The 26,107-nt window shown below is 44.2% G+C and overlaps 2 protein-coding genes across 4 annotated transcripts; one reads left to right on the top strand and one right to left on the bottom strand.

The window, feature by feature from the left end:
* Positions 1 to 366: 366 nt before the first annotated feature.
* Positions 367 to 5,268, top strand: LOC136456474 (probable E3 ubiquitin-protein ligase RZFP34). Its single transcript, XM_066456369.1, has 12 exons — positions 367 to 1,573; positions 1,735 to 2,296; positions 2,405 to 2,492; positions 2,984 to 3,043; positions 3,135 to 3,167; positions 3,253 to 3,330; positions 3,424 to 3,467; positions 3,552 to 3,592; positions 4,201 to 4,283; positions 4,399 to 4,490; positions 4,567 to 4,672; positions 4,825 to 5,268. Exons 2-12 carry the CDS (start codon positions 2,118 to 2,120, stop codon positions 4,927 to 4,929), a joined length of 909 nt encoding a protein of 302 aa, XP_066312466.1. The 5' UTR covers positions 367 to 1,573; positions 1,735 to 2,117; the 3' UTR covers positions 4,930 to 5,268.
* Positions 5,269 to 23,384: 18,116 nt separating this feature from the next.
* Positions 23,385 to 25,700, bottom strand: LOC136458886 (FCS-Like Zinc finger 8-like). 3 transcript variants are annotated; one of them, XM_066458793.1, is made up of 3 exons: positions 25,272 to 25,444; positions 23,961 to 24,709; positions 23,385 to 23,815 (listed from the first exon to the last, which is right to left on the bottom strand). In XM_066458793.1, the coding sequence occupies exons 2-3, from the start codon at positions 24,629 to 24,631 to the stop codon at positions 23,719 to 23,721; spliced, it is 768 nt and encodes a 255-aa protein (XP_066314890.1). In that variant the 5' UTR covers positions 24,632 to 24,709; positions 25,272 to 25,444; the 3' UTR covers positions 23,385 to 23,718. The 3 variants fall into 3 exon arrangements, with proteins under 3 accessions (XP_066314890.1, XP_066314891.1, XP_066314889.1); XM_066458794.1 differs by lacking the exon at positions 25,272 to 25,444 and adding an exon at positions 25,045 to 25,264; XM_066458792.1 differs by lacking the exon at positions 25,272 to 25,444 and adding an exon at positions 25,456 to 25,700 and having other exon boundaries at positions 23,386 to 23,815.
* Positions 25,701 to 26,107: the final 407 nt, after the last annotated feature.

Here is a 26,107-nt window from a genome sequence, read left to right as displayed (position 1 = left end):
ATGGCGGGATTGCGTGGGGGCGGCGAGAGGTGAAGGAGACATGATAATGTGAAAAAAAAATAGAAATAAAAGAGAGAAGAAAAATAAATAATAAAAAAGATACTATGAATATTTATTCTTTTCTACAACTAGAAAATATGTTTTACCACCTCTCGAAAAAAACATTTTTCGCACTCTACTCCAGTACACGTCGATACGCCCTGTCCACACGAGCGTTTCAGTCGTCGTCCTCACATCACACCGTCACACGCAAACGCAATGATAAGGCCAAAATCGCAGTCGCGGTCCACTAGGCCCTATCCACGTCAGCGGAATCCTCCAGAAACCGTGTGCCCCCCGAAGCAGTTTAAATACCCTCCTCCCAGCCTTCCCTGCCGTATCGCAGTCAGTGCTCTGAAGTCCGAACCCCTTCATACACATCGTCTCGTCTCCGATTTTTCCCCAAATTCAGGCCGCAGGCGCTACAGGATCCAGGCACCACTCGCGGTTTTTCTAGTCTCTATTTTGATTTCTATGCGCCCAATGTTTTGTCCGATTGATCGATCTGCTTAGGTACGCGAGATTGTCGATTGCTCGTGAGTGCGCGTAGATGATGATCGCTCGATAATGTCTGATTGTTTAGATCTGTGACTAATTGCTCGATTTGATTGTGCTGACTGATTGTTTCATCTTAAATGTCGAATCCCTCAATTGCTTTGAAACCACTGCATGTGCTTGATTAATTTGGTTTGTACCTGGCAGCTTTTGGTGCCTATTTGTGATGAGATTGAACATTCTGCTGCTTGTGTTTAATCTTCTAGGTTCGCGTGTTCTTTTCTGTATGCATGGTTAATGGTTGGCTAATACTTCTCTGATGCGTGGGGATGATGGTTTTCAAGATGCCTAACAGCAATTGATGGACCAGAATTTAACATTTCCCTGTGCGAAAGTAGTCCCCTATGTTCTATCGAAAGCAGCACACTCTGTGGTAACCAGTATTGCTGCATATATTTTCCGTCAGAAAAAAAATATTTGCTGCATATGCATACCGCACTTGTTTTTGCCTTTTCATCTCTCCTTGTGGCACAATACTACATCGATTGACTTCCTCTGTTGGCCGGCCGTTGCATATATCATCAGTGAGCAGAAAAATAGCTATTCTTTGGCTAAATTAAAGAGAAGTATCACTCAATTTTATCAGCGTAATGGGGGAACATATCATCTTCTGGATGAATTCCGCTATGTGCCCCAGCTATACACAGATAAGAACGGGAAGGAGCAGTTTGTGGACTACTGGCAGGCTATTGATTTCTGTATTCCTTGGGAAAGAATTGGGAAGCACATTTTTCTTATACAGGGTGTGCAATCACTGGTGATATGAGATTATCTCTATTCGCTTGGTAAGTAGAGGTAGGTTAAATTTCAGGTCTGAACGGTGAAACCTTTAAATAAAATCTTAGGATGCTGTGTGAAAGAAGCGTGCTGGTTTCCTCGAAGGTATGTCTGATCGAAGAATCAATGGACTGAAAATCTCTTATGGATAGAAGTGCTTATTAACTAAAGATTTTGAAGATGAAGCTGATGTCTGCTGGAGGTAGGCTTCCTTGAAATCTAACGTCTTAATAACCTTTAAGAGCATAACAACGTGCACGAGTGGTACATGCTAACACGTCGAAACCTTGTCACGAAAGAAGCATGTTTCTTTCTTTCTTCCATTTCCTGGCATTTGATGCTATGATGTGTTTCTCTTGCCAGAGAATGGTGTGGACAACGCGGTAAATTTGGTGCAGATGGATGCTGTGTTCAAATTGATTGGAGTTCTCTGGATGGATACCTATCGAGTAGTATAATTCCCCTCTCAGCTCACTGTCCAGATAGTTAGTGCTATCTGTGACTGTTGGGTAACCAGGTTATCGAGATTTTGCTGGTTGGAGCTGTCCGGCGTTGCTTTCATCTTTTGTCAATATGCCCGGTCTTCGGCAGCATATGGCGTTCCAGAACTGTGTGCAGTGGTTTCCTCGAATTTAGGACCTCTGACTGCATTCTGTATTGAGAACAATCCTGCTAAATACATGATACTTGCAGGTATTGTGTTGTGTTTGCAACGTGATAGCTTGTACCGGTAAAAAAAGGTCAAGATGGGCGCCTTGGACCTACACCTTGAGTTTGCTTCTGCTCAACATGGACAAGCCAAGCTAAATGTCGAGGAATATGCCAAGGGCTCTTTGCTGTCTGATGGAAACTACAATACAGAGAAGAACAATGGTTCAAACCCTGATGACCATGGGAAATTTGAGAAAGGGATAATGCAGTATGGGTATGTGTTTCACTTCTCTTTTGGTTGCCTTATGCATTTGGCATCTGCTTAGAGCATTCACTTGCTGAATAAAACTCCATGCTATCAATTAACACATTTGAATGGCAGGTGTCCACATTATAGAAGGAGATGCCGCATAAGAGCTCCTTGCTGCAATGAAATTTTTGATTGCCGACACTGCCACAATGAAACTAAGGTACCCATTTTAGAGAAGTTTTTAGAATACCGAGTTATGACATCTTGCGCCCAGTTTTTCTCTCTGTTTCATTGAGGTGCCAGTAATCATTTTTCTTCATGAGATTTAACTTGATGCCATTTGTATTGATGTGTAATCTTAGCAATAGTGAAAATTCTGAAAACAAATCGTCATACATGATATGGTAAATTTTTATTATGATAGTAGGTAGCATAGCTCTTGGTTTCTGCTCTAGATACTGTTGGTACCTTTTGTAGACTAGTAGTTTGATGCTGCTAAAATCTCATCCACACCTGTCGCAACCTGAAACTAAGTCCAAAATCTATAATAAATTATCTTATTTGACAAGTTTTGTTTATATATTGCATTTGTTGTCTTCCCTGGAAGATCTATACATTCTGTTGTATGCATGAGTGTGCCCATTATTATTTTTGAACTTATGGGCCATCTTAAATATTGGAAATTTATAATGTTTGTACTTCTATTAACAGAATTCCATTAAAATTGATAAAATGAAGAGACATGAACTTCCACGCCATGAAGTGCAGCAGGTAAGTTTGGCCCCTAGGCCTACTGCCCTTTTACTTGTATGCTACTTTTGCATTCAACTTAGTCAATGTCTTTATTTTTATCTGTCATCAGGTTGTATGCACATTGTGTGGCACTGAACAGGAGGTGTGTGACTGAACCTTTACTAATAATACTTCGCCAAACGCTATGTGTATCACCTATATCATCATGGTTTCTTGTCTGCTGGCAGGTACGACAAGTATGCATCAATTGCGGTGTTTGCATGGGGAAGTACTTCTGTGGGTTGTGCAAACTCTTTGACGATGATGTTAGTAATAGAAACCTTGATATTGTACCTCCTGTGTTTGCTTTTTGTAAGCATTGGAGTATGCCTTGCTAAAGGTTCTTTTTGTGATTTTAGGTCTCTAAACAGCAGTATCACTGCAACGGATGTGGAATATGTAGGTGCGTATGTGATAACTTTCCAAGTAGACATGGTCTGGATGCAGTGTATGGAAACTAGTACTTAAATTTTGGCTACATTTGCAGAATCGGAGGGAGGGAGAATTTCTTCCACTGTTCAAAATGTGGTAATGCTTCATGCCTGTTGTGTCTTACATTTCATTTTTAAGGAAACAAAGCTAATGTATATACTGCCATTTTATGATGCTTATATATTTGATCATTCTCTGTACTTGTTTGGACTAAGTGTTCCTCTGCATGCATTGCCATTAATCCTATGACGAGACATGCATGTTTGTGCGTATGTAAGGCTACATGAATATAGCTTTTCAGTTACAGTTTGCATTCTTCATAGTTTGTAGATTACTAGCTGAACAATGCTGTAGAATAATTTGGAAAATAGAAGGTACACATCCTAAATTGCAGGGGTGGACCTAGGCTGGCCAATTGACTAGGGTCATTACATGAGGATCATGTGCTGGATCTATTGCGCTACAGTAAAACATAGGATGAGGTGCATTGTAAATATGACCCAAGACTGGTCCATGAACTTAGTGGCCCTAGTGGCAGGTCTGCCGCTGCTAAAATTTACTTGGCTAACTGTCAAACAGGGCTGCATTTTACTATTTACTTATTCCCAACCCTTATATTATTATGTAGTTCTGCATTGTTCTAACTTATATAGGCAATTTTGGGTAAATGCTATAACTCATCTCTGTTTATCTGTTTCATGTAGGATGTTGCTATTCAATTGCGCTGAAGAATAGTCATGAATGTATTGAAGGGGCAATGCATCATGACTGTCCAATCTGCTTTGAGGTTGCTGCTCTGTTATTTTTTTATATTCAAGATATTGCTGATCTGATCATGTTTTTGTTTAATTGTTTACAGTCTGTTCTTATATTTTCCCGCTGACCTGTTTCGTGAATTTCAGTACTTGTTCGAGTCGACAAATGATGTTTCTGTCCTGCCTTGTGGTCATACCATTCATGTAAAGTGCCTGAAAGAAATGGAGGAGCACTGCCAGTAAGCTGGTTCTGCCTGTCCCTTTAGTGTGCCTTAGTTACCGGTGACTAGGTTTTGATGGCTAATAAATCTCCAGGTTCGCATGCCCCCTTTGCTCCAAGTCGGTTTGTGACATGTCGAAGGCATGGGAGAGACTCGACATGGAGCTGGCAACTCTGTCTGACTCCTGTGATGATAAAATGGTAATTTTCTTTTCTGAGAACAGAAGCTGAAAAGAAAGTAGTTAGTTCCAGTCTAGTAAATATGTTCCCTCCTTACTGCAATACTGATGGTGTGCTAAATATAGTTTTTAATCTGTTTTGAACACTGCTAACTGGATTTTATTCCCATGTAGGTCCGCATATTATGCAACGACTGCGGGGCAATATCAGAGGTGCAGTTCCATTTGATTGCGCACAAGTGCCAGAATTGCAAGTCATACAACACCCGCCTGATCTGAAGTAAGAATTGCAGTCACACAACACCGTCAGATCTGAAGTAACAAATCCATGTGGGGTTTCTGCATTCTTCAAGAAGCGTGATGGCTCCTTCCTTTGAGCTGCTGAGCACTGGTTTATCTGGCAAGACTCCACTGGGTCCTGCGGAGGCAAACAGCTCGAGATTATTTGTCTGCTGCTAGCTGCCGTCCTTCATTATGCATCTTAGCTTACTAGGGCCTTGTTTAGATTGAAGAAAATTTCAACCCGATGAATAGTAGTACTTTCGTCTTATTTGGTAAATATTGTCCAATCGTGGACCAACTAAGCTCAAAAGATTCATCTCGTGATTTCCAACTAAACTGTGCAATTAGTTATTTTTTTTACCTATATTTAATGCTCCATGCAAACGTACAAAAATTGATGTGATGGAAAGAGAGTGAAAAAACTTGGAACTTTGAAGGGAACTAAACAAGGCCTAGGTCCTCTTGCCCCTTTACTCCTGTCGCTCTGCGATTCTAGTGTGATAATGTGACATTTCCTGTTGCTTCAAGATTGTAGCGTCAGAGTTCGTAGATGAGATAATTGTTCAAGCTTTGTAGCTGGAATTGAATAATTGATTCATGAAGGTGCCTTTGTTGAGCAAGGAAGAGAGGTCATGGTTGCGGGTAGCTACTTAAGCTACTAGCCAGGCAAGCTTGGTAGATGTGCACCTGTGGTTGTACGGCAAATCCGGATCTCCCATTCTCCATGTGTTTTTAGTGTTCTTGTGTTCCCAAGTTGTGTTTTACTCCCCCCGGCCCAATAAAAGTTCCAATATAGAAGGTGCAACTATTTTTTTTTTTGTTTAGTCTCACATATGAAGTGTTTTCCTTGGTTGAATTAATACGCATGGAAGTAATTAGATGCATGCAAGCAAATGGAACCTAAGAGTATCCCTAGCAGTCCTCTAATACTCTCCTATCCCTATAAAATTGCTATATTAGGCTCCAATAGTCGTCTATCCCGATAAAACTGTTATATTAGGGTCACTGTTTTCTTTTCACCAACAATCTCCTAATACCTCTTTTTGTGGCCACTGATATTTTCTTCTTCTCGTCTCAAATCTTAAAATAAAGGGAGAGTTGCATCTCCTAATTAGGCATATCCTAACCATCACTTTTCAACCATCTTTTCTATTACACACCTGTTGGGGGGTCATTTTTCATATGGGTGTTGGTGTCTTTCATATGGGTATTACGGGAGATATATCAGGTACTGTTGTAGCAACTCATCAGCATTCATAAAAATAATATTGGTCTATCTATATTGAGTGATAGATTATTAGAATACTGGTGGAGATGCTCTAAATGGGTGTGTGGTACTGGTAAACAGTCATCCAACCCCATGCATGCGGAAGTAAAATGCCTTATCTGATCTCTATGCTAAAGCAGTTGCGCCTTATATACTCCCTCCGATCTAAATTGTAAGTCGTTCTACCTTTTCTAGATAAGCTGCATATCTAGATATATTATGTCTAAATACATAAGAAACGTAATGTATCTAGAAAATCTGATTTGGAAAGGAAGGAGTGTAGGATGGAATGAGTAAGTAATTTCTTGGGAGCTATACTTCTTTGCACTTTGCTACTCCATCCGTTCTCAATGATAAGTCATTCTGACTTTTCTACATACATACTAAACTACTCCCTCTATTTTAAATTATAAGACGTTTTGGTTTTTCTATGTACATAATTTTTGTTGTGCACTTAAATATACACCATATCTAGATACTTAGTACAATCAATATATCTAGAAAAGCTAGAACGACTTATAATTGAGAACGGACTGAGTATATATCTAGACATAGTGTATATCTAGATACATAGCAAAAATATGTATCTCGAAAAGCTAAAAACAACTTATAAATTAGAATTGAGGGAGTACTTGTTATTCAGCGTTTTAGCTTGTAATGCCATGATGCTATCGGTCAAAATACTCATAAATTCTTATCCATTTGGATTCTTGAACTGTTTTGGTTATACTCCCCTAGTAAAAAAAAGTAATTATACAATAGTGCTAGGTTAAATTCATATGTAAAGTTACTAGTATTTATATACTAAATAAGTATCATTGTATTTGTTGTAAAATATATCTTTATAGTACATCTTTTTGAAGTCCTATATATTTAAAATTAATCAAAATTGAGAGAGCTTAAATTTGATGAGGTTTGGAATTGTAACTCTAGGTACTAATAAGGTACATAGTACTCCTTTTGTCTATAAAAGAGTGCAATTGAGATTTATGCAAGTTAAACTAAATTAAGTTTGACTAAGTTTAAAGTGAATAGCTTTCGCAACAAAAAAATTTAAAGTGAATAGTATTAATATCTATGTCTACAACTAGATTTTATTATGAAATATATTTTTATAATTAATTTGATGGTATGTATCTTATATCATAAATGTTAGTACTTTTTATTATAACCTTGATCAAGCTTTAGGTCATTTGACCCTTTAAAAGTGAAAATTGCATCCTTGTGTGGACTAGATGTAGCATGTAGTAGTGTTTTCAAAGGGCTCCTGCTGCAGCAACTACTACTGTACTGCAACGGCTTGGAGTAGCACAGCCGAGCACCACATCTCCTGCTCTGCAGCTCTGATGGCCGCAGCCTACAGTGCTGCAGCGTTTGATGGCGTACGATCGCGTGTGAGCTCACCTTTTGACTTCGGAAGTCTGAACCTTCTCTCGAACGAACGGATCAGATAGCCCCCCCAAACGTTTCACGATCTGAAATGAAGGCAGTTACTCCATCCAGTCTAAAAAATGATACTGAGTCTAGCCCTAGGTTTAAACTTTTATTAGATTTGTAAAAAAATATTCATGATTTCAAATAGATACACTAATGATTATATTTAATATGGTACCCCTTCGTCCCAAAAACACGAATCTAGACAAACTCATACCTAGAATTGTTTTTTTTTTTTGAGAAAGGAGGAAATAAGTATTAATATATTTTTATTTAGTTAGATTTAAAAGTTTTGGACTTAATACTATTCTAAAGTTGTACTACCATCATCGACAAAGAATACAATTCTGGGTGCATGTCGATGTTTCACCACCGATAGCCTGCCACGGGGGTACCCGGGGCAGTATGTTCGGGCTTCGGCGTATGCTGAACTCGATGGTTAACGCAAGAGACAGTCGATTTATCCTGGTTCAGGCCCTCGATCGTAGATCGAGTAATAACCTTACGTCCAGTCGGCGTTAGCCTTTGCGTTGGATCGATTGTAATGTGTTGTGTTGTGTTGTACAATTGTTCTCCCCCTCTCAGGAGCTCTGCCCTCCTTTATATAGTCAGGAGGCCAGAGTCCTAGTCGGTTTATAATGAGATTTCCTAGTAGGATTACCTAATAGTTCTACTACTACGATTATATGGGAGGAATCCTAGTTGGACTAGATCTTTTTTCTACCCTGCGGGGTATCCTGTGGGTCCCGCATCGACAAGCCCCCGAGCACTTCATGGTTGAGTTCTGAAAATCTCGCTCTGCTCCTTCTGGTCTTGTTGAGTAGGAACAAAATATCATCCGAGCGTTTTCTGAAGTGAAACCTTGTAGCGCTTCTTGGGATTTTTGGGTGGTGAGTGCTTTTGAAGAAAAAGTGCATCCCTCTGGTTGTAGCCCCCGAGCCTCTTGCTATTTGGAATAAGGAGCTGGAGGATCTTGTCTTGAAGTTGCCCTGATTGTTCGTTGGAATTTTATCAAAAAGAACTCGCCCGAACATGGCTTGTTTCGGGTTCTTTTTGCCGTAATGTCTTGAAGTGGTCTGCGTTGAGGAAGCCTATTGGTGACGTGCGCTTTTTCGAAGAAAAAGGGCACTCACTGAGTGTAGCCCCCGAGCCTCTTGCTATTTGGAACAAAAAGTTGGAGGGTCTTGATCCTTTATGTTGTTTGAAAATTTTGTATTCTGAAGTAGTCCCCGAGACTTGGATTACGTCATCATCTGAGTAGTTTTGCGGTAAGCAGCCTCCGAGCTTATGTCAAAAAATTGCACTCACTGAGTGTAGGCCCCGTGCTTTCTCCGAGTTCTTCTTTTTAGAAAAGAAGTCGGATGAAGAGTCTTGATGTGTCGTCGTTGTAGTCTTGAGTTTCTTGTATTGTTGGTCTTTTGTCTTTGGTTCCGAGCCTCCGGGAATAGGTGAAAATTAAGACCGAGCTCCCTAGCTCAGTGTTGTTTAAGCTATGATGCCGTCCAAGCCCCTGAGCGTATATCCGTGTTGTTTTGTTCAGGAAGAACTCAGATGCGTGGTTTTGGCGTATTCTTTGATAGTTTTGCTGTTGTCAGGTGTAGTTGTATGGTGGTGGTTGAGTGTAAATGCCTTTTGTTCACGGGTTGTACTGTGCTGGTATATTCTTCCGAATATGCCCGTCTTCGAGTACCGCTTCCTTTCGCCTGAGTCGTCCATTATTGTGTCCTGTCTTTTCACTGTGTCCTTTATTAGGCCTATTTCGTTGGTACTCCTAGTCCATGTGCGTCGATCCTTTGGTCTATAAATACTGTCCCTGAGTGCTTGTTTTCATTCATTGGATATTCTGTTGAAATCTTGGTGGTCATGAACATGGTAGTTTGTGAAGTAGAGCAGCCCCCGGGCATGTTTTGTACTTTCTATGTGTCTTGTCGTAGATGGAGGAAGTCTTGTGATAGGGATTAGAGGTAGGCTGATCCCGCGACAGCATTGTGCCAGGATGTATGTGGTGGTAGTTGGAGGAAGTCTTGTGATGTGGGCTTCGTTCCTTCATCCGGCAGTTCTGGGTTGATCCTCGTCGCCTGTCTTGAGACCGTCCGGTGCAGATCAACACCATATCCAGCATCACATCGGTCTTGGGTAGACAGATGCCTGCCGGTCTTCTATGCTCCATGTTGCCCTGCCGTGCTGTCGATTTCCACCTTGAATGCACTGCGTTCGTCCTTTGAAGAAAACAGTGTAACTGATGGCGGTTTGTCCTTCCGAGTAGCAATTTGGGACACGTAGTCGTTCCAGAGCCTAGTCATGTCCGTGTTCCTCTTTGGTACTTTGCTTTTCATGGTGCTGAGTTCGTTGGGTCTTGTAAGATTTATAATCTTCTATTTTTGAAATCGCTTGTAATGTAACGAATCTTGTCTTCTGAGTTGTCTTTGACTTTTCTGTTGTGATCACTGTCGTTCATGAGACTACTGAGTTCTTTCTTACATAATCGGGTTCTTTTGTTCCTCGTGAGGTAGCCCTTTCTTTCTTCTTTCTTTCTTCTTGGTTTGACAGGTCGTTCTTGTATCGATCTGATAATCCTGCCGTGGCGTTGGACGGATAAGTCTGAAATCTGCCCGTTGGTTTTTACCGTTGTGAGGATTCGTGCCCTCCGTCGTTTTAGCTGCGCCGGTAAATGGACCGTTGCGTTCCCACACTGTGCTTTAACGGGCCTTGTGGGCCATTTGTATTACTGAGAAATCTATTTAAAGACCTTTTATCTTCCTTTCCTTTGTCGCCCAGTTCTTGCCTTTAAACCCTAGTTCTCAAAAATCCGCCGCCGTCATTATCGCCATCACCCGAGCACCATCATTCTAGCTTCATCTCCTTTAGCGCCTTTTTTGCTTCCGCCAGTTCATGGGAAAGAAGAAAACCGCAAGCAAGTCTCAGGCGACCTTCGTGGACGAGGAGTCATCCCTGTCTTTGATTGAAAACCAGGAGTTTGTGGCCAAGAGGGCAGCTCAGAAAGTTTGGCCGGCTCCAACAACAAGTGAAGACCAGCTGCGCGAGCTCGTTAGTGATAGCTTGATCCAAAGCAAAGTCATCGCTGAATGAAGAGTTCCGGGCGAGCATCGGGTTCCGGCTCTGGGTCCTGGTGAGATTGTCCTTTTTGTTTCCTTTGTCCGCGCTGGACTCTGTCTTCCTGCTTCCGCCTTCCTTCATCAGTTTCTTAGTTATTTCGGAGTTAGTCTGAACCATCTAACCCCCAATGCCGTTCTCCATCTTTCTGTTTTTGTTCACCTTTGTGAAGCCTTCCTTGGGATCCCTCCTTCTCTATCTCTTTTTCGCTTTTTCTTTCGCCTGAAACCCCAACCCCGCCGTGAAGAAACCAGTGCCCTCGATGGTTGCGGGATTCAGTTTCGCCAGGGTCTCAAAATTAAGTTTTTTGACTATGACCTGGTTGATTCTGTCAAAGATTGGCGTGCCGAGTGGTTTTACGCTGCCAATTTGATCCCTTCTCTTGTTGTTCACTCCGGATCCGGTCCTGTGGCGAATGACCGGTGGGACAAGAAGCTTGAGTCCCCTGCTAAGATTCAAGCGATCTAGCCACTCCTTGATAGGATTAGCACGTTGAAACAGCAGGGATTGACCGGCTTTGGCATTGTCTCAAGCTTTCTTCGTCGTTGGGTTCAGCCCTTGAAAGAGCGGGAACATCTCGGCTTTGAGTATTCTGGGGCCGAGGATCCTTCACGCATGGTTCCAGCTCTTGAGCTGACCGGTGAGGAGGTACTCGAGCGCCTCCAGAAGATGCTGAAAGGAGTGAGCGTCATTCCTCTTGCCGTCTCTGAGTTCTCAGCCATCAACCCGCCCCCAGCTGTGAGTTGTCTATCTTTTTTATTTGAGTTCTTTATGTACTCTTGCTGCATCCGTTCTTGCTTAGCTTTTCTTTGTCTTGGTGTTTTATCTTTTTTCGCAGGAGCTTGGGCGGAATTTTGTCGATCCAATCCCCCTTGGTGTTCTCCCTGCCGTGGCGGAGACTGGGGATCGTCTAGCTAGTACTTCTACAATTAGTAAGTCTGAAACCTTTACAGCCCTTCCTGGGGTTTCTTTCAGATTTGTTGATGTATATGAAGAGTATGTTCCTCGTCTAGTCCCTCGCGGTCCTCGCAGTGTCCCGAAGAGGGGGCGAATGGACGGGTCTTCATCTGGCTTGCCTGTCTCCAAGAAGCCTCGCAAACCAAGTACTCCCTCAGGTACTCCAGTTGTTGCTAGCATGCTCTTAGGTGAGCACATTTAATACTCTTTGTTCTTTTATTTCCATGTTTCTCTCTTGAACCGAGTACTTTTCATCTCCTTTTCAGCGGGTGCTCTGGTTTCGTTGGCTGAAGAAGAAGAGGATGATGAAGTCCCCCTCGTCATGCGGCGGTGAGTTGTTTTTCATATTCTTGTTGCATTGAATTTCTCCTCTTTGTTTTGAATTTTAGTCTTGGACTTTTTGAAGTAATCAGAGGTCGGGTGTGAGTTCTTCTGAGGTTCCCACGCCGACTTCTTCTGAAGCTCCGGTGTCGAGTTCTTTGGTTGCCTCTATCCCGAGCTGTACCGCTCCTCCGGTGCGGAGTTCTTCTTCGGCCCCAGCCCCAGCTTCTTCTTCAGCCCCGGCTTCTTCCACGGCTCCAGCCCCGGCTTCTTCCGCGGCTCCGTTGTCTGCTGTCCCGCTCCCATCGCCGAGTTGCGGGGACGTCTTCGCCGTCGTGGTTCCCCCTGCGAGGCCTTCTCTTGGTTTCGCGAAGAAAAAAGTAGTCAGGTGAGTAAATTCTAGCTTTATCTCTTTGGCTTTTATCTTCCTTCTTCTGGTTCTTATTGGTGCTTCCTTTTATCACTTTTCAGTGTTTCGTCTTCTCTAATTTCTTCATCGACTTCTTCTCTGCCTCCCGCCGTGCCAACGAGTTCCGAGCCTCGGGACTCACAACATTGCGTTGATGAAGTCGCCGTGGGGGCTTCAGAGCTACCTGGCGGGGTTGCGGACTTGGTCGCTCCGGAGGTAACTGTGGCCGTCGCGCCGGGTTCTTCTGAGGGTTTGGCTCCAGCTTCCCTAGAGGTCATTTTGGTCATTCCTCCTTCGCCCCAGCCGGCCTCTCCTTCCCCTTCTCTTGTCTCCGGCGGCCCCTCCTTTTCTGGTGACGTGGTGCAACAGTTCGATGCCACTCATCGGTTATCGGAGTTGACCGCAGCCTGGGGGAGCTTGTCGACCCTCGCGACTTCTTTTGGTGAAAAGCTCCAGGTAGGTTTTACTGTCGTTCCTCTTTTGCATGCTTATTTTTTCTTCTATCCTTACGCTTTGTTTCTCTTTGCTTCTTTTTGCCCAGTCTTTTTCTCGTGATCATTCTGGCTTCTTTTTCTCATCTGAAAATGAGAGGAAGTTGTCTTCGGAGGTGGACGCTCTGAAAGCCGATCTTGACCTTCTCCGGGTTGAGTTGGAGATGGAGCGTTAATTGCACCAAAAGGAGGAGAAAGCCCTTCGCGCCCGGGTAGTGGAGACGGAGAAACAGAGAGATACTGCGGTGGAGTCTGCGAAGAATGAATGCAAAGGTGCCGCGGGTTCTGCCTGTTTCTTCTTGTATTTTGACTTCTTTTTCTGCTGACTTGTTCTTGGGTGTTCTGTCTAGCTCTCCGAGTTGAGAAGCAGAAGCTCTCGGAGAGTATTGATGAAATGAAGGCCCTTGTTCGTTCTAGTCATAATAGAGCTGAGGAGGTAAATACTCATGCTGAGGAAGAACTCACCCTTGCTAGGCTGATTAGGCGTGGAGCTGATAGAGATCTTGTGCAGGCCTAAAAAACCATTGAAGGCTTGTCCGGGAAGCTGGCGACGGCTACCGAGAATTGGAATGCCTTGTGGAAATCTTTTTGTTCGGTGGCCGATGTCCTCCAGACTCCAGCGGATGACGGGCAATCTTGGGCGTAGTTCATTCCCTGGATTCCGACTCGTTTCCAAGAGTTCACGAAGAGGTGTGCCCAAGTATGTACCAAGAATGTGCTGGCCCAGGTCCGGGTCCTTGCTCCAGAAGCGCCTCTCTCCAAGATAGCAGAAGAAGCTGAAAGCCAAGAATATCTTGACGCCGTTGAAAGGATGGAGCCCGAGGTTGAAGATCTAGCCAGTAGGGTTGTAGATAGTCTAAATATTGATATTTCCCTTTCTGATGACAACGCCTGACTCGACTGAGCGTCCTCTTGTAATATTACACTTCTTTTTAAATGAAGATTCTTTATCTTTGTCGATGTATTCTTTGCCTGGGTGTGGTTGAAGTTACTTGACTTGCTGAGTACCTTGTCTTGTTCCCATCTCTGCTCCGTAAGACAACTCTATGCGTTATTCTGACGAGGCCCCTCGATTTGTCGAGTACTTTTCTTTTCTTCTTTCCTTTGTGATCCGTCGAGTGCTTTGTCCGTGCTATGACTCGGCATCCGAGTGCTTTCTTGAGTGGCGCTTGTGCTTTCCTAAGGAAAAAGTATTCCTATCTGGATGTAGCCCCCGAGCCTCTTGCTTTTCGGAACGAAGTGCTGGAGGGTCTTTTGAAGTTGAAATTTTGGTCGACTCAGCCAATTTGCTTTTTGTTAGCTTTTAGCTACCCTCATTGGCGAGTTCAAGCGTTTTTTAGCTATTTTGCTCTTGGCCGGGATGCTCAGGCATGTTTTCAGCCATTTTGCTTTTTGTTTTGGGTGTTTAGCTTTTAGCTACCCTCATCGGCGGGCTCAAGCATTTTTTCAGCTATTTTGCTCTCGGCCGGAATGCTCAGGCATGTTTTCAGCCATTTTGCTTTTTGTTTCGGGTGTTAGCTTTTAGCTACCCTCATCGGCGGGCTCAAGCGTTTTTTTAGCTATTTTGCTCTCGGCCAGAATGCTCAGGCATGTTTTCAGCCATTTTGCTTTTTGTTTCGGGTGTTAGCTTTTAGCTACCCTCATCGGCGGGCTCAAGCATTTTTTCAGCTATTTTGCTCTCGGCCGGAATGCTCAGGCATGTTTTCAGCCATTTTGCTTTTTGTTTCGGGTGTTAGCTTTTAGCTACCCTCATCGGCGGGCTCAAGCGTTTTTTTAGCTATTTTGCTCTCGGCCGGAATGCTGAGGCATGTTTTCAGCCATTTTGCTTTTTGTTTCAGGTGTTAGCTTTTAGCTACCCTCATCGGCGGGCTCAAGCGTTTTTTCAGCTATTTTGCTCTTGGCCGGAATGCTCAGGCATGTTTTCAGCCATTTTGCTTTTTGTTTCATAAAAACAACTCATTGGAAGTCATGACAAGACATGCTGTGGATGAATATCATCTTTTATTGATCATGAGTATAAACTAATACATATGTTGTTGAAGAGTATTGTCTTTCGTTGATTGTGAAAGTAGGTCCCTTGTGGCTTGCATATCTGTTTCTTCTTGAGTTGTTTTTACGCGTAGAATCTTCTTAGCTGGCTGATGTGCCATGTATTGCTGACTTCTTTTCCATCTTCGGTCATTAACTTGTATGTGCCTGGTTCGGTGACTTTTATGATGATGAACGGGCCTTCCTATGGACTGAGTAGCTTATGTCGTCCATCAGTCTTTTGTATCCTTCTTAGTACTAAGTCTCCGACTTGTAGTGATCGAGGTTGGGTGCTCTTGTTGTAATGCCATCTTAAACCTTGTAGGTATCTGACTGATTGGAGGGTAGCGTTTACTCTGATTTCTTCTGAGCTGTCGAGTTCTAATCTTCTTGTGTGTTCCGCTTCTCCTTCATCGTATTACTCTATCTTTGGGGATGTCCAGATCAAGTCGGCAGGTAGTACGGCCTCTGACCCATAAACTAGGAAGAAAGGTGAGTAGCATGTTGCTCTGCTTATTTGAGTTCGTAGTCCCCATACTACTTTCGGTAATTCTTCAATCCATTTGGACCCATAGTCCACTAGTTCTTTATATAATCTTGGCTTTAATCCAGCTAGTATGAGTTCATTAGCCCTTTCTACTTGTCCGTTGGCCTCTGGATGTGCAACAGACACATAGTCTATACTGAAACCACAGTCTTGTGCCCAGCTCTTGAATTCTGTAGCTGTGAAAGGGGAGCCTAGATCTGTGATGATTCGATTGGGCATGCCGAAGCGGTGCGTAATGTCTTGGATGAACTCGACTGCTTTGGTTGCGCTGTATTTCACGAGTGGTTTGTATTCGATCCACTTGGTGAACTTGTCGATCGCTACAAAGATGTACTCAAAGCCGCCTTTTGCTTTTTTCAGGGGTCCTACTTGATCTAGCCCCCAGCAGGAAAAAGGCCAAGCAGGTGGGATGCAGATAAGATTGTGAGCTGGTACATGGGCTTGTCTTGCAAACATTTGGCAACTTTTGCATTTTCTGACAAGCTCTTCTGCGTCTTTCAAAGCGGTTGGCCAGTAGAATCCGGTGCAAAATGCTTTGCCAACTAGTGTCCTTGAAGCGGCATGATTTCCACAGCAACCTGAGTGTATTTCATCTAGGATCTCTTTACCTTCTTTAAATGAGACACATTTTAGGAGTACTCCTAATGATGCTGCTCTTCTGTAAAGTTTATCTCCTACTAGAACGTAGTTTTTGCTTCTGCGAGCAACTTGGGTGGATTGTACCTTATCTGCTGGTAATTTGTTTTCTTTGATATAGTCAATGAAAACTTGGGTCCATGAAGTGTTGATTATCAAGATCTGAACGCCTTTAGCCTGAATTTCATGTGTTGTTTCACCGGGTTGTTTGATAGAGGGAACTGATAGCTCTTCTATGAATACGCCGGGTGGAACCTTTGCTCTGTCTGATCCGAGCTTGGCAAGGACATCTGCTGTAATGTTGAAATCGCGTAGGACGTGTAAAATTTCTAATCCTTGGAAGTGTTTTTCAAGTTTCCGTATTTGAGCACAATAAGCACCCATGTTTTCTTTGGTGCAGTCCCAATCTTTGTTGACTTGGTTGATGACCACTGCTGAATCGTCGTATACGAGTAGTCTTTTTATTCCGAGGGTAATCGCGACTCGTAGCCCGTGGATGAGGGCTTCATATTCTGCTTCATTATTTGTAGCTTGCCATAATATCTGAAGGACGTACTTGAGTTGTTTTCCTTCTGGAGAAATGAGGAGAACGCCTGCACCGGCCCCGCCTAGTTTGAGTGATCCGTCAAAGTACATCTTCCAGTGGTCGAGGATTGTATCTGATAAGGGCTGTTGAATCTCTGTCCATTCGGCCACGAAATCGGCGAGGGCTTGAGATTTGATTACTTTCCGTGGGGTGAAATTGATGTCAAGAGCTCCAATTTCAACTGCCCATTTGGATATGCGCCCTGTGGCGTCTTTATTGTGTAGGATGTCTCCGAGTGAAAAATCTGTCACTACGGTAATCTTGTGGCTTTCGAAATAGTGGCGAAGTTTCCGTGAGGTAATGAGTAGGGCGTAGAGTAGTTTTTGTATATGCGGGTACCGGGTTTTGGATTCTGACAGTACTTCGCTGATGTAGTATACTGGACGCTGCACTTTATACACGTGCCCTTGTTCTTCTCTTTCTATGACTATTGCTGTGCTGATTACGGTAGGAGTTGCTGCGATATATAGCATCATATCTTCATCTTTCTTCGGAGGTGCCAGGATAGGTGATGAAGTGAGGTATTCTTTAAGTTTTTTGAAAGCTTCGTCGGCCTCCATTGTCCACTCGAACTTGTCTGTTTTCTTTAGTAGTTTAAAGAAAGGTAACCCTTTTTCGCCGAGTCTTGATATGAAACGGTTGAGGGCCGCCATGCATCCTGTTAGTTTCTGAACATCTTTGACACTTCTAGGTGGGCCCATTTCTGTTATAGCTCGAATTTGCTTGGTGCTGGCTTCGATTCCGCGCTGACTGACCAAAAATCCGAGTAGTTGTCCTGAGGGAACTCCAAATACACATTTATTTGGGTTCAATTTCCATCTCCATTTCTTCAAGTTTTCGAAGGTTTGCTTTAAATCTTCAATTAGAGTGTCTGGGTTCTTTGTTTTTACCACCACATCGTCCACGTATGCCTCCACATTTTCACCGATTTGATTCCCGAGGCAAGTCTGGATAGCTCTTTGGTACGTGGCACCAGCGTTCTTTAGTCCAAATGACATGGTCTTGTAGTAGTAGGCACCAAATGGGGTGATGAAAGATGTCTTGCTCTAGTCTTCTTCTTTTAGATCGATCTGGTGATGTCCTGAATAGCAATCGAGAAAAGATAATAACGTAGATCCTGCTGTCGAGTCAACTATCTGGTCAATGCGTGGTAGCCCGAATGGATCTTTTGGGCAATATTTGTTGAGATCTGTGTAATCGACGCACATACGCCACTCGTCCGTGTTTTTCTTCTGTACAAGGACCGGGTTTGCTAGCCAATCTGGATGTAGGATCTCCTTGATGAATCCGGCTGCCATTAGTTTTGTTATTTCCTTTTTAATTGCTGCCTTCTTGTCGGGTGAGAATCGTCATAGCCGTTGTTTTACAGGTTTGGAGCTTTTGTTAACATCGATTCTATGCTCAGCCAACTCCCTTGGGACTCCTGGCATGTTGGCTGGCTTCCAAGCGAAGATATCTTTGTTGTCCCGAAGAAAGTTGGTGAGCGCGAGTTCCTATTTTGCCGAGAGGTGAGCACTGATAGTTGCTGTCTTGGAGGTATCGCCTGTGCCTAAGTCGATTTGCTTGACGTCGGCTTCTTTTGGTGGTGCGATGATGCTGGGCTTTTTAGCCGGTATTTCTAATTCTTCTTGGCTTGTTTCTGCAGCGATTGCGGCTATTTCTTTTCTTCCATTGTCGGCTTGCGCTTTAGCTGTGATCTGGATCGCCTGAACGTCGCAGTCAAAAGCGCGCTTTAAATTGCTTCGAAGGGAGAGGATACCGTTGGGTCCTGGCATCTTAAGTAGTAAGTACGGGTAATGTGGTATTGTCATGAATTTGGCTAGTGCTGGACGTCCGAGGATTGCATGATATGATGAATCGAAATTGGCGACTTCAAATTTGATAAACTCTATTCGGTAGTTTGAAGGAGTTCCAAAGGTAACAGGTAAAGTAATTTGTCCGAGTGGCATGGCTGCTTTGCCGGGTACTATTCCATAAAAAGGTGTGCTTGTTGGCGTAATCATCCTGGCGAGTTGTAGCCCCATTTTCCTTAGAGTTTCTGAAAAGATGATGTTAAGCCTAGCTACTCCATCGATTAGTACTTTGGTGACGGTCATACCAGCAATAGTCGGATCCAGAACCAATGGATAATGGCCTGCGTTTCCCACGCTAGTCCATTGGTCTTCTCTGGTAAATTGGATAGGATACTGTGACCAATTGAGGTATCTTGGTGTAGCCGGTTCTGCTGTCATAATGGTCCGCAGTGCTAGTTTTTCTTGATGTTTGCTTCTGCAATCCGGAGCCCCTGAGAAAATCACTGCTACCGTTCCCCTAGGTTTTTGGAATTCTTTGTCCTCGTGGTTGTCTTCTTCTCTCTTCTGATTGTCCTCTTTAGTGTTTTCCTTACTATCTTTTCTTGTGTATCGATCATTGAAAGTGTAGCAATTTCCGATAGTGTGCCTCCCACCAGGGTGCAATGGGCAACGTATGTTTTCAATGTCATCATATCTTCTTGGTTTGGGAAATTTCTTTGATTTGTCGGCCATTGCCACAGTATTGTCTGGTCTACATTTTCTTTCTTGATGTCTGCTATTTTGTTGATTTTGCCTGTCCGGGTTGTCTTGGTTGTTTCTGTCCGGGAACCTCTCTCGTGTTTTTTCTTCTGCAGTAATCATCTTTTCTACTGTACGTCTGAATTCTTCATTGTTTCTCAGATTTTCTTTGCAGAAGTCTTGAAATTGCCATCTGGCCATGATTCCGTGAGAAAAAGCTTCAATTACTTCTCGTTCGGTTATGTCATGCACTTGAGCTCGTAGTTCGCCGAATCGCCGATAATAGTTTCTGAGACTTTCACCTCCCTTTTGCTTGAGTCCTTTTAGTTCTGCATGAGTGATTGGGTGTGTAATGATTCCTGCGAAATTCTCACAAAAAGCTCTCTGCAAATCCTCCCAATTTCTGATAGATCCTGGATTTAGTTTATCGAACCATTGGAGGGGCATGGCCTCTAGTGCCATGGGGAAGAAGAGGGCTTTGATATTGTCGTCTCCTCCGGCTAGTTCAATCGATTGTGAATATATTCTGAGTCATTGCTTTGGTTCGGTCTTGCCATCATACTTGGAGTGATTAGATGGTTTGAATTTGTGAGGTAATCGTACCAATGCGAGCCTGTTCGCGAAACAAGGGAACCTGTCGTGAGCCTTGGTTTCTTTGAATTCAGATTCGGCGCCTTCCTCTGGCCAACTGTCGTTCTGATGGGAACAATTTTGCGAGGTTGTCTGGGTAGGAACCCTGCTCCTAGTCTTCCTTAGTTGTTCAAATCGGTGGCCTTGATTATGTTCCTTCCTACTTCCTCCGTCATGGCTTCCACCCGGCCCAAGTCTTTCAAAGGCGGATTTCCTTTGATTTTGATCTTCTTGCCGGTGGGTTGTTGATCTGGTGGGTAGTCTTGATCAAGCTTTCTCTTCATGTGTTCTCGGGATTGTCGATCGAAGCAAGTCCTGGAGCTGTTCATACTTCTCACCAGGATGCGAAGTTGCTCTGAGTTTTTCTAATGCTTCTCGAATCTTATCGTAAGGCGTATTCACCGTGCGTCTCCCTTCGACTTCTCGTTATGATTTTCTTCTGTTGTACTCATCTAATTCTGACTCGTATCTGGTCCAAGCTTCCCTGCGCTGCCTAGCACGGTGTTGGCGCCCTTGCTTCAACTTGTTTTTTCTTTCTCTAGCTTGTTTCTGACTATCTGTTTCTCCGTCATAGCCCTGGGCAAAGGGTGATATGTTGGATTCTGATTCATCTGATGATCTAACATCGGGTGCTTCCGGGGGATTTAATGGTGACCGCGGTCGTCGAACCATGAACACTTCTCGCGCATGAGTCGTTCTGTTATTGGCGTTAGTTTTCATACTGTCGGAGTTGCTGATAACTTTAGTGGATGCCTCGGTGTCGTGGATCAAGTCTCCTTCTTGGTAAGGTAAAATAGCTGTTGTTGTCGTGCCGACTAGTTGGGTTCCGCTACCTTCAGGAACGGAATCCGGCCAGTGGATGATACAGTCCCGCGATATTATCGTTAGCATGAGGCCCTCCTGAGCTCCTATCAGTGGTATCCCGAATCTTGGATTGAAAAATCTTTCGACATGTCCTTGATAGGATCTTGCCATGTTGTCGAGTCCAAATGGAGAAGAACTCGACTTCTTGAGAGAATTCTGGGGGTAATCCGAGTTGTTTTGGGTTGTGTTCCGGAATCTTGCCAAAAAAGAACTCGGTTTCTGGAAAACACTCTGATAAAACTTCGCTTTGGAGCTTGAATTCGAATCGGATACGAGTGGTCGTGAAATCCGATTTGATTCGGATACTATGAGCTGCGCGAATCTTCTGGTGAGCTGATCTGTTGTAGTCGTTGGAATAGGAACTTCTTTTAGATGATCTAAATCTTCGAGGAGATGGCTTTGAAGCTTGCCGTTGTTGTCTGCCTCGCAGATCCATGAGCCGAAGATGAAAGTTGATCCCGTCGGGAAAATCATGTTGTCGAGGTCCATCGAGCTCTCAGAAGCAAAGTCACCGAAATCTCCTACCTGGCGCGCCAGCTGTCGATGTTTCACCACCGATAGCCTGCCACGGGGGTACCCGGGGCAGTATGTTTGGACTTCGGCGTATGCTGAACTCGATGGTTAACGCAAGAGACAGTCGATTTATCCTGGTTCAGGCCCTCGATCGTAGATCGAGTAATAACCTTACGTCCAGTCGGCGTTAGCCTTTGCGTTGGATCGATTGTAATGTGTTGTGTTGTGTTGTACAATTGTTCTCCCCCTCTCAGGAGCCCTGCCCTCCTTTATATAGTCAGGAGGCCAGAGTCCTAGTCGGTTTATAATGAGATTTCCTAGTAGGATTACCTAATAGTTCTACTACTACGATTATATGAGAGGAATCCTAGTTGGACTAGATCTTTTTTCTACCCTGCGGGGTATCCTGTGGGTCCCGCATCGACAGTGTATTTTTTTGTTAACTTGTCTAAAGCTTGATTAAATACATAGATAAAAAATATTAATGTTTATGACACCAAATAAGTATAGTATGAAAATCTATCTCATAACAAATCTAATGATACTTATGACGAATTAAAAATATTGATTTTTTTGTTTATAGTTAGTCAAACTCAAGATAATTTAACTTGATACTATGCTAGAGTTATATTCTTTTATGGACAAAAGGCCCTCCGTCAAAAAGATATAATTTTTACTTTTAGAGGAATCAAACAATTTAAACTTTAGTCCAAGTTAGTAAAAAAAGTATTACCATTTGTGATACAAAATAAGTACTATTATCGAATTAATTATATAATATATTTTTATAGTACCCCTAGGTTTTTTTGAATCATATAGTACCCTAGTTGAAAACATAAATGTTAGGCCATGTTTAGTTCACCCTAAAATCCAAACTTTGACACTATGTAAAAAGAAGATTTCCCGTTACATTAAACTTGCGGTACATGCATGGAGTACTAAATGTTGATGAAATCAAAAACTAATTGCACAGTTTGGTTGTACTTTGCGAGACGAACATTTTGAGCCTAATTAGTCAACGATTAGACAATTATTACCAAATACAAACGAAATGTTACGGTACGCTACAGTATGCTACAGTATTTTTTTGCGACGCCGCTTCCGGCCAACTAAACATGTCCTTAGTACTATTTATTTTAAACTTTGTTGTTCAAAATTAGTAAACTAGTTAACTTGCACGAGTCTCATCTCATAGTTGGACGGAGGGAGTATCTCGGAAAGATTAAAAAAAAAAGGCACTACATGAATGATGAATCCTTCTTGGAATGGATGTCGCCGGCGGCCGGAGTGCCAGAGCTGTCAGTGTCTCCCGAAAGAGGATGGATGGACTCGGGGGCGGTCGCCGTGAGGCACGTGCTGTGCGATAGTGCGATCTGCAACGCAAAGACGCCGCAAGTTCTTCCATCGGCCATCACTGCGTAGTACTTTTTTTTTTAGCAACATCACTGCGTAGTACTACTCCGTACCAGTTACCAGCATTGGATTCCATGCCACAGCCCATAGGAGTACAGTAGGCCCATAGCCGCGCGGCCTGGCAAGCATACGGTACGCTGATCCGGCCGGGCCGAGCGAGGAGCCCGGGCCGGCAGCGGCAAGCCTGCCGTCGTCCTCTGTGAAATTTTGTGTTGACGGCTTTGACGCGACAAGCCGCTGGAGCATTCTGGATCAAGAAAAATCTCTAGTTTCTTTTTCTCTGAGACTGATTTTCTCAATCGAGAAAAGAAAATATTAGGAAAAAGAAATGAAATGGTGATCTGTTGGATTTATTTAGAAGAAAGTTTGTTGACGCTTTTTCTTTTTTACCTTTAATCTCTAGTTATTATAAAAAAAGATATTCCTTTTTATTCCAGAGAAATGGTCAGTTATTTTGAATCTGGTAGAGATGTTTTTAGCCCGAGGCCTTGAGTTGTAATTTAAGGGGTTGCTTGAAGCTGTGTATTTTTCGACTACTGCCTTAAATTATGTTTAAAAAGGGTCCGACCAAGGACCTTACTGACGGAGTACAACAAATCAGCAGGCATGATGATGAGAAATCGTAGGGTAAAACGAGCTCTACGGCGAGCATAGCAGTATTTTATTATCAGTAACAAGAAAAAAAATGCAATAGTATAAAAAGGAAAAATGGAGAACAAAAGGCACAAACTGGCCTTTAACAAAACAGTAATATATTGATTGATGCGAATAGCTACTAGTTTGACAGCAGCCAAAATGGAGCTCAACAAATCACGAAAATTGGCTCGGCCGTTGCACTGACTGGCCAAACCGGAACCGACCTCTCCTTTCAGCAAAAACTTGAACGAGAGGCATTTCCATTTATTTTTCCCTTCCTTCGTTTTTCCCTCCCTCATTCTCCCAGTAGTCCCTAAAATTGAAGGCAGAAGAAAAATCTTGCGGGCAATATTATACTACTACTACTACTACTACTTTGCCACAGCATCAACCATCAAACAAATCTTGATCAAAGATTTAGAGCAGGATCCAGAATCATGAGCTCCTCTGCCGCCTCCTCGATGTACCCCTTCCTGCACTCGCTGCTGCAGAAAGCCTTCTCTCCCCTGCACCCACAACACGTTCCGTCAAAATTCAAGAACTGAACAGCTAGAAAAAAACATGTCGCACACCGGCACACGTATTGCTTGCTGCATTCAAGCTCTAGCGAGAAGTAAAAAAAAAAAGGATGGTGAAAACTAAAAAACTCACAGGTAGATGAAGATGTCCATGTCCTCCTGCAGCCTCTTCATGCAGCAGCAGCAACGGCCGGACGCGACGCTAGCGGTTGCCGCCGCCGGCGACGAGGACGTGGACGACGGCGGCTGCTGGTCGCTCAATGGCTCGATGCTGAAAATCACCTTCCTGCAGCCACCTACATCGCCCTGCTTGCGCACCGCCTCCACCGTCTCGCCGGCCAGGATGTGCGTGGTCCTCGGATTGGCCCCGCGCGAGATGACGCAAGTATACTCCTCACAGTCGGCGTCGTACTCGTTTGCCTTGTCCAGGCTTGCGGCGGCGACGTCGGCCGACGAGGCAGGGGCAGCAGCAGCCTTGTTCCCGCACACCGCCGCCGCCTTGGGCAGCGCCAGGTCGAGGAACGGCTTGATGGAGTCGAGGAACGAGCTCCTGCCCCCGAACTGCATGGAACCACCGGTCTCGTCGGCGGTGAGGGCGTCGACGAGGCCGAGGCCGACCCTCGGCGGGCTGGACCTGAGGTGGTGCTTGAAGTCCAGAGGGGAGGTCGGGCTCCAGACCGAGTCGGCGTCCACGGCATTGCTCACTCCCCCCTTGCTGCTCAGCCTCACGAACAGGCCCGGGACGCGGAAGAACCCGACGGCCGCGGGGGCGGTGGTGCTCCGGTGGCCATTGGATTCCACCATGGCTTGGCGGTCGAGCGGTAACTGTTGCGGTTGGATTCCACCAAGCGCTCAGGACGAGAGCAGGTCAGCAGGATGCCCCTGAAAACGGTCACCACGTTTGTCGGTTGGTTCAGTTGTATCATTGTAATAAGATGGATGGATCAATTTGTATTGGGGAGCAAAGAAACTGAAATTGAGCTTTTGCTTTTTCTTGTCATCAAGTCAAAGTTGCAGAAAAAAGAGAAAGGGGTAATGATTGTCTATGCGCGCATCAAAAAAAGTTCAGAAAAAACAAAAACGCAAAGGCAAGCGATTCAAAGAAAACGTGATTTTGTTGCAGGTCCAAAGAGCAAGATGAAATCACCAAAAAGGAACACTCACTTGAAGAAGTCATTGGACCGAACAAGGCCAGGGACCGAAAAAGGAACACTCACTTGAAACTCTGTGCAGCAAAATCACCATGGCACGGAGTAGGGTATTTCCCAAATCCTCTATTATGATCCCCATCGACGAATTCGTCTCAAACATTTCAGAACAAACAGGTCGCTTCAATGAGAACTGAGAAAAGCTTGGAATGCAGAAATCAAACTCATAGCTCCACCAGAGGAAGGCGGCATTACATCCCAATCAAAAAACCATATGAGCACAACAAATCAATCACCTTCTACACAAGTCTCGCTAATCCGCAACAGAAGCAATCCCCAATCCCCAGGCCCAGCGGCCCAGCTATGTATGAACTTCCCGAGAACGCAGGCCCCAGCGCAAGCAGCCGCGTACAAGCTAGCACATGGCAGGGAAGAGCGCGAGCACTCTGTGCAAGACGAGGATGGGCAGCGGCGGCGTACCTCGTCGACCGGGAGCGGATCGGCGCGCTGGCTCTCGGTCTGGGTGTGGGCGGGCGCGCGGCGGCTCTCTTGGCCTTGGCCACGGGGGGCTGCTGCTGCTTAAGGGGAAGGAGAAGGAAGGAGGCTTCGGCGACACACTGCTCCTCGCTCGAGACTTGCTCCGGCCGCGCCGGTGGGGCCGCTTCCCAACTCTGGCTGTTGTGGTGGGGTTTCGTGCGCGGGGCGCGCGGTGGTGGTGTCACTGAGCTGCATGAACGGGTCACTGCGCTGGCGTCTCCACGTCTCACCACCTCTCCACTCTAGACCCTCTCCTTCTTTCTCTCTGTATCTTTTTTTTTCTGATTTTTTTAGAACGGAAGATAAAAAAAATGGCTAGTAATAAAACACTCTAACATCCGAATGTTCGACCCTCTGATTGGAAATCAACAGCTTAGATTTTTTTTTCACCCGCATTGTGTTACAAGAAAAAACTCTAGTTTCAATTACTGATAAACTATGGTCTCGTTCGGCTTGCTGAAACTGACTGAAAAACACTGTTCTGGTTGAATTGTTGTGAGAGAGAAAATATTATTCCGGCTGAAAAAACAAGTCGAATATGGGGTAAGCCGAACGATGCCTATGGCGTACAACTATTTTTGATGTAATTCACCCA

The sequence above is a fragment of the Miscanthus floridulus genome, chromosome 6 (genome assembly GCF_019320115.1).
Source record: "Miscanthus floridulus cultivar M001 chromosome 6, ASM1932011v1, whole genome shotgun sequence".
NCBI lineage: Eukaryota > Viridiplantae > Streptophyta > Magnoliopsida > Poales > Poaceae > Miscanthus > Miscanthus floridulus.
Note: the sequence above shows the minus strand (reverse complement) of the source record. Positions and strands in the feature narration are given on the sequence as shown.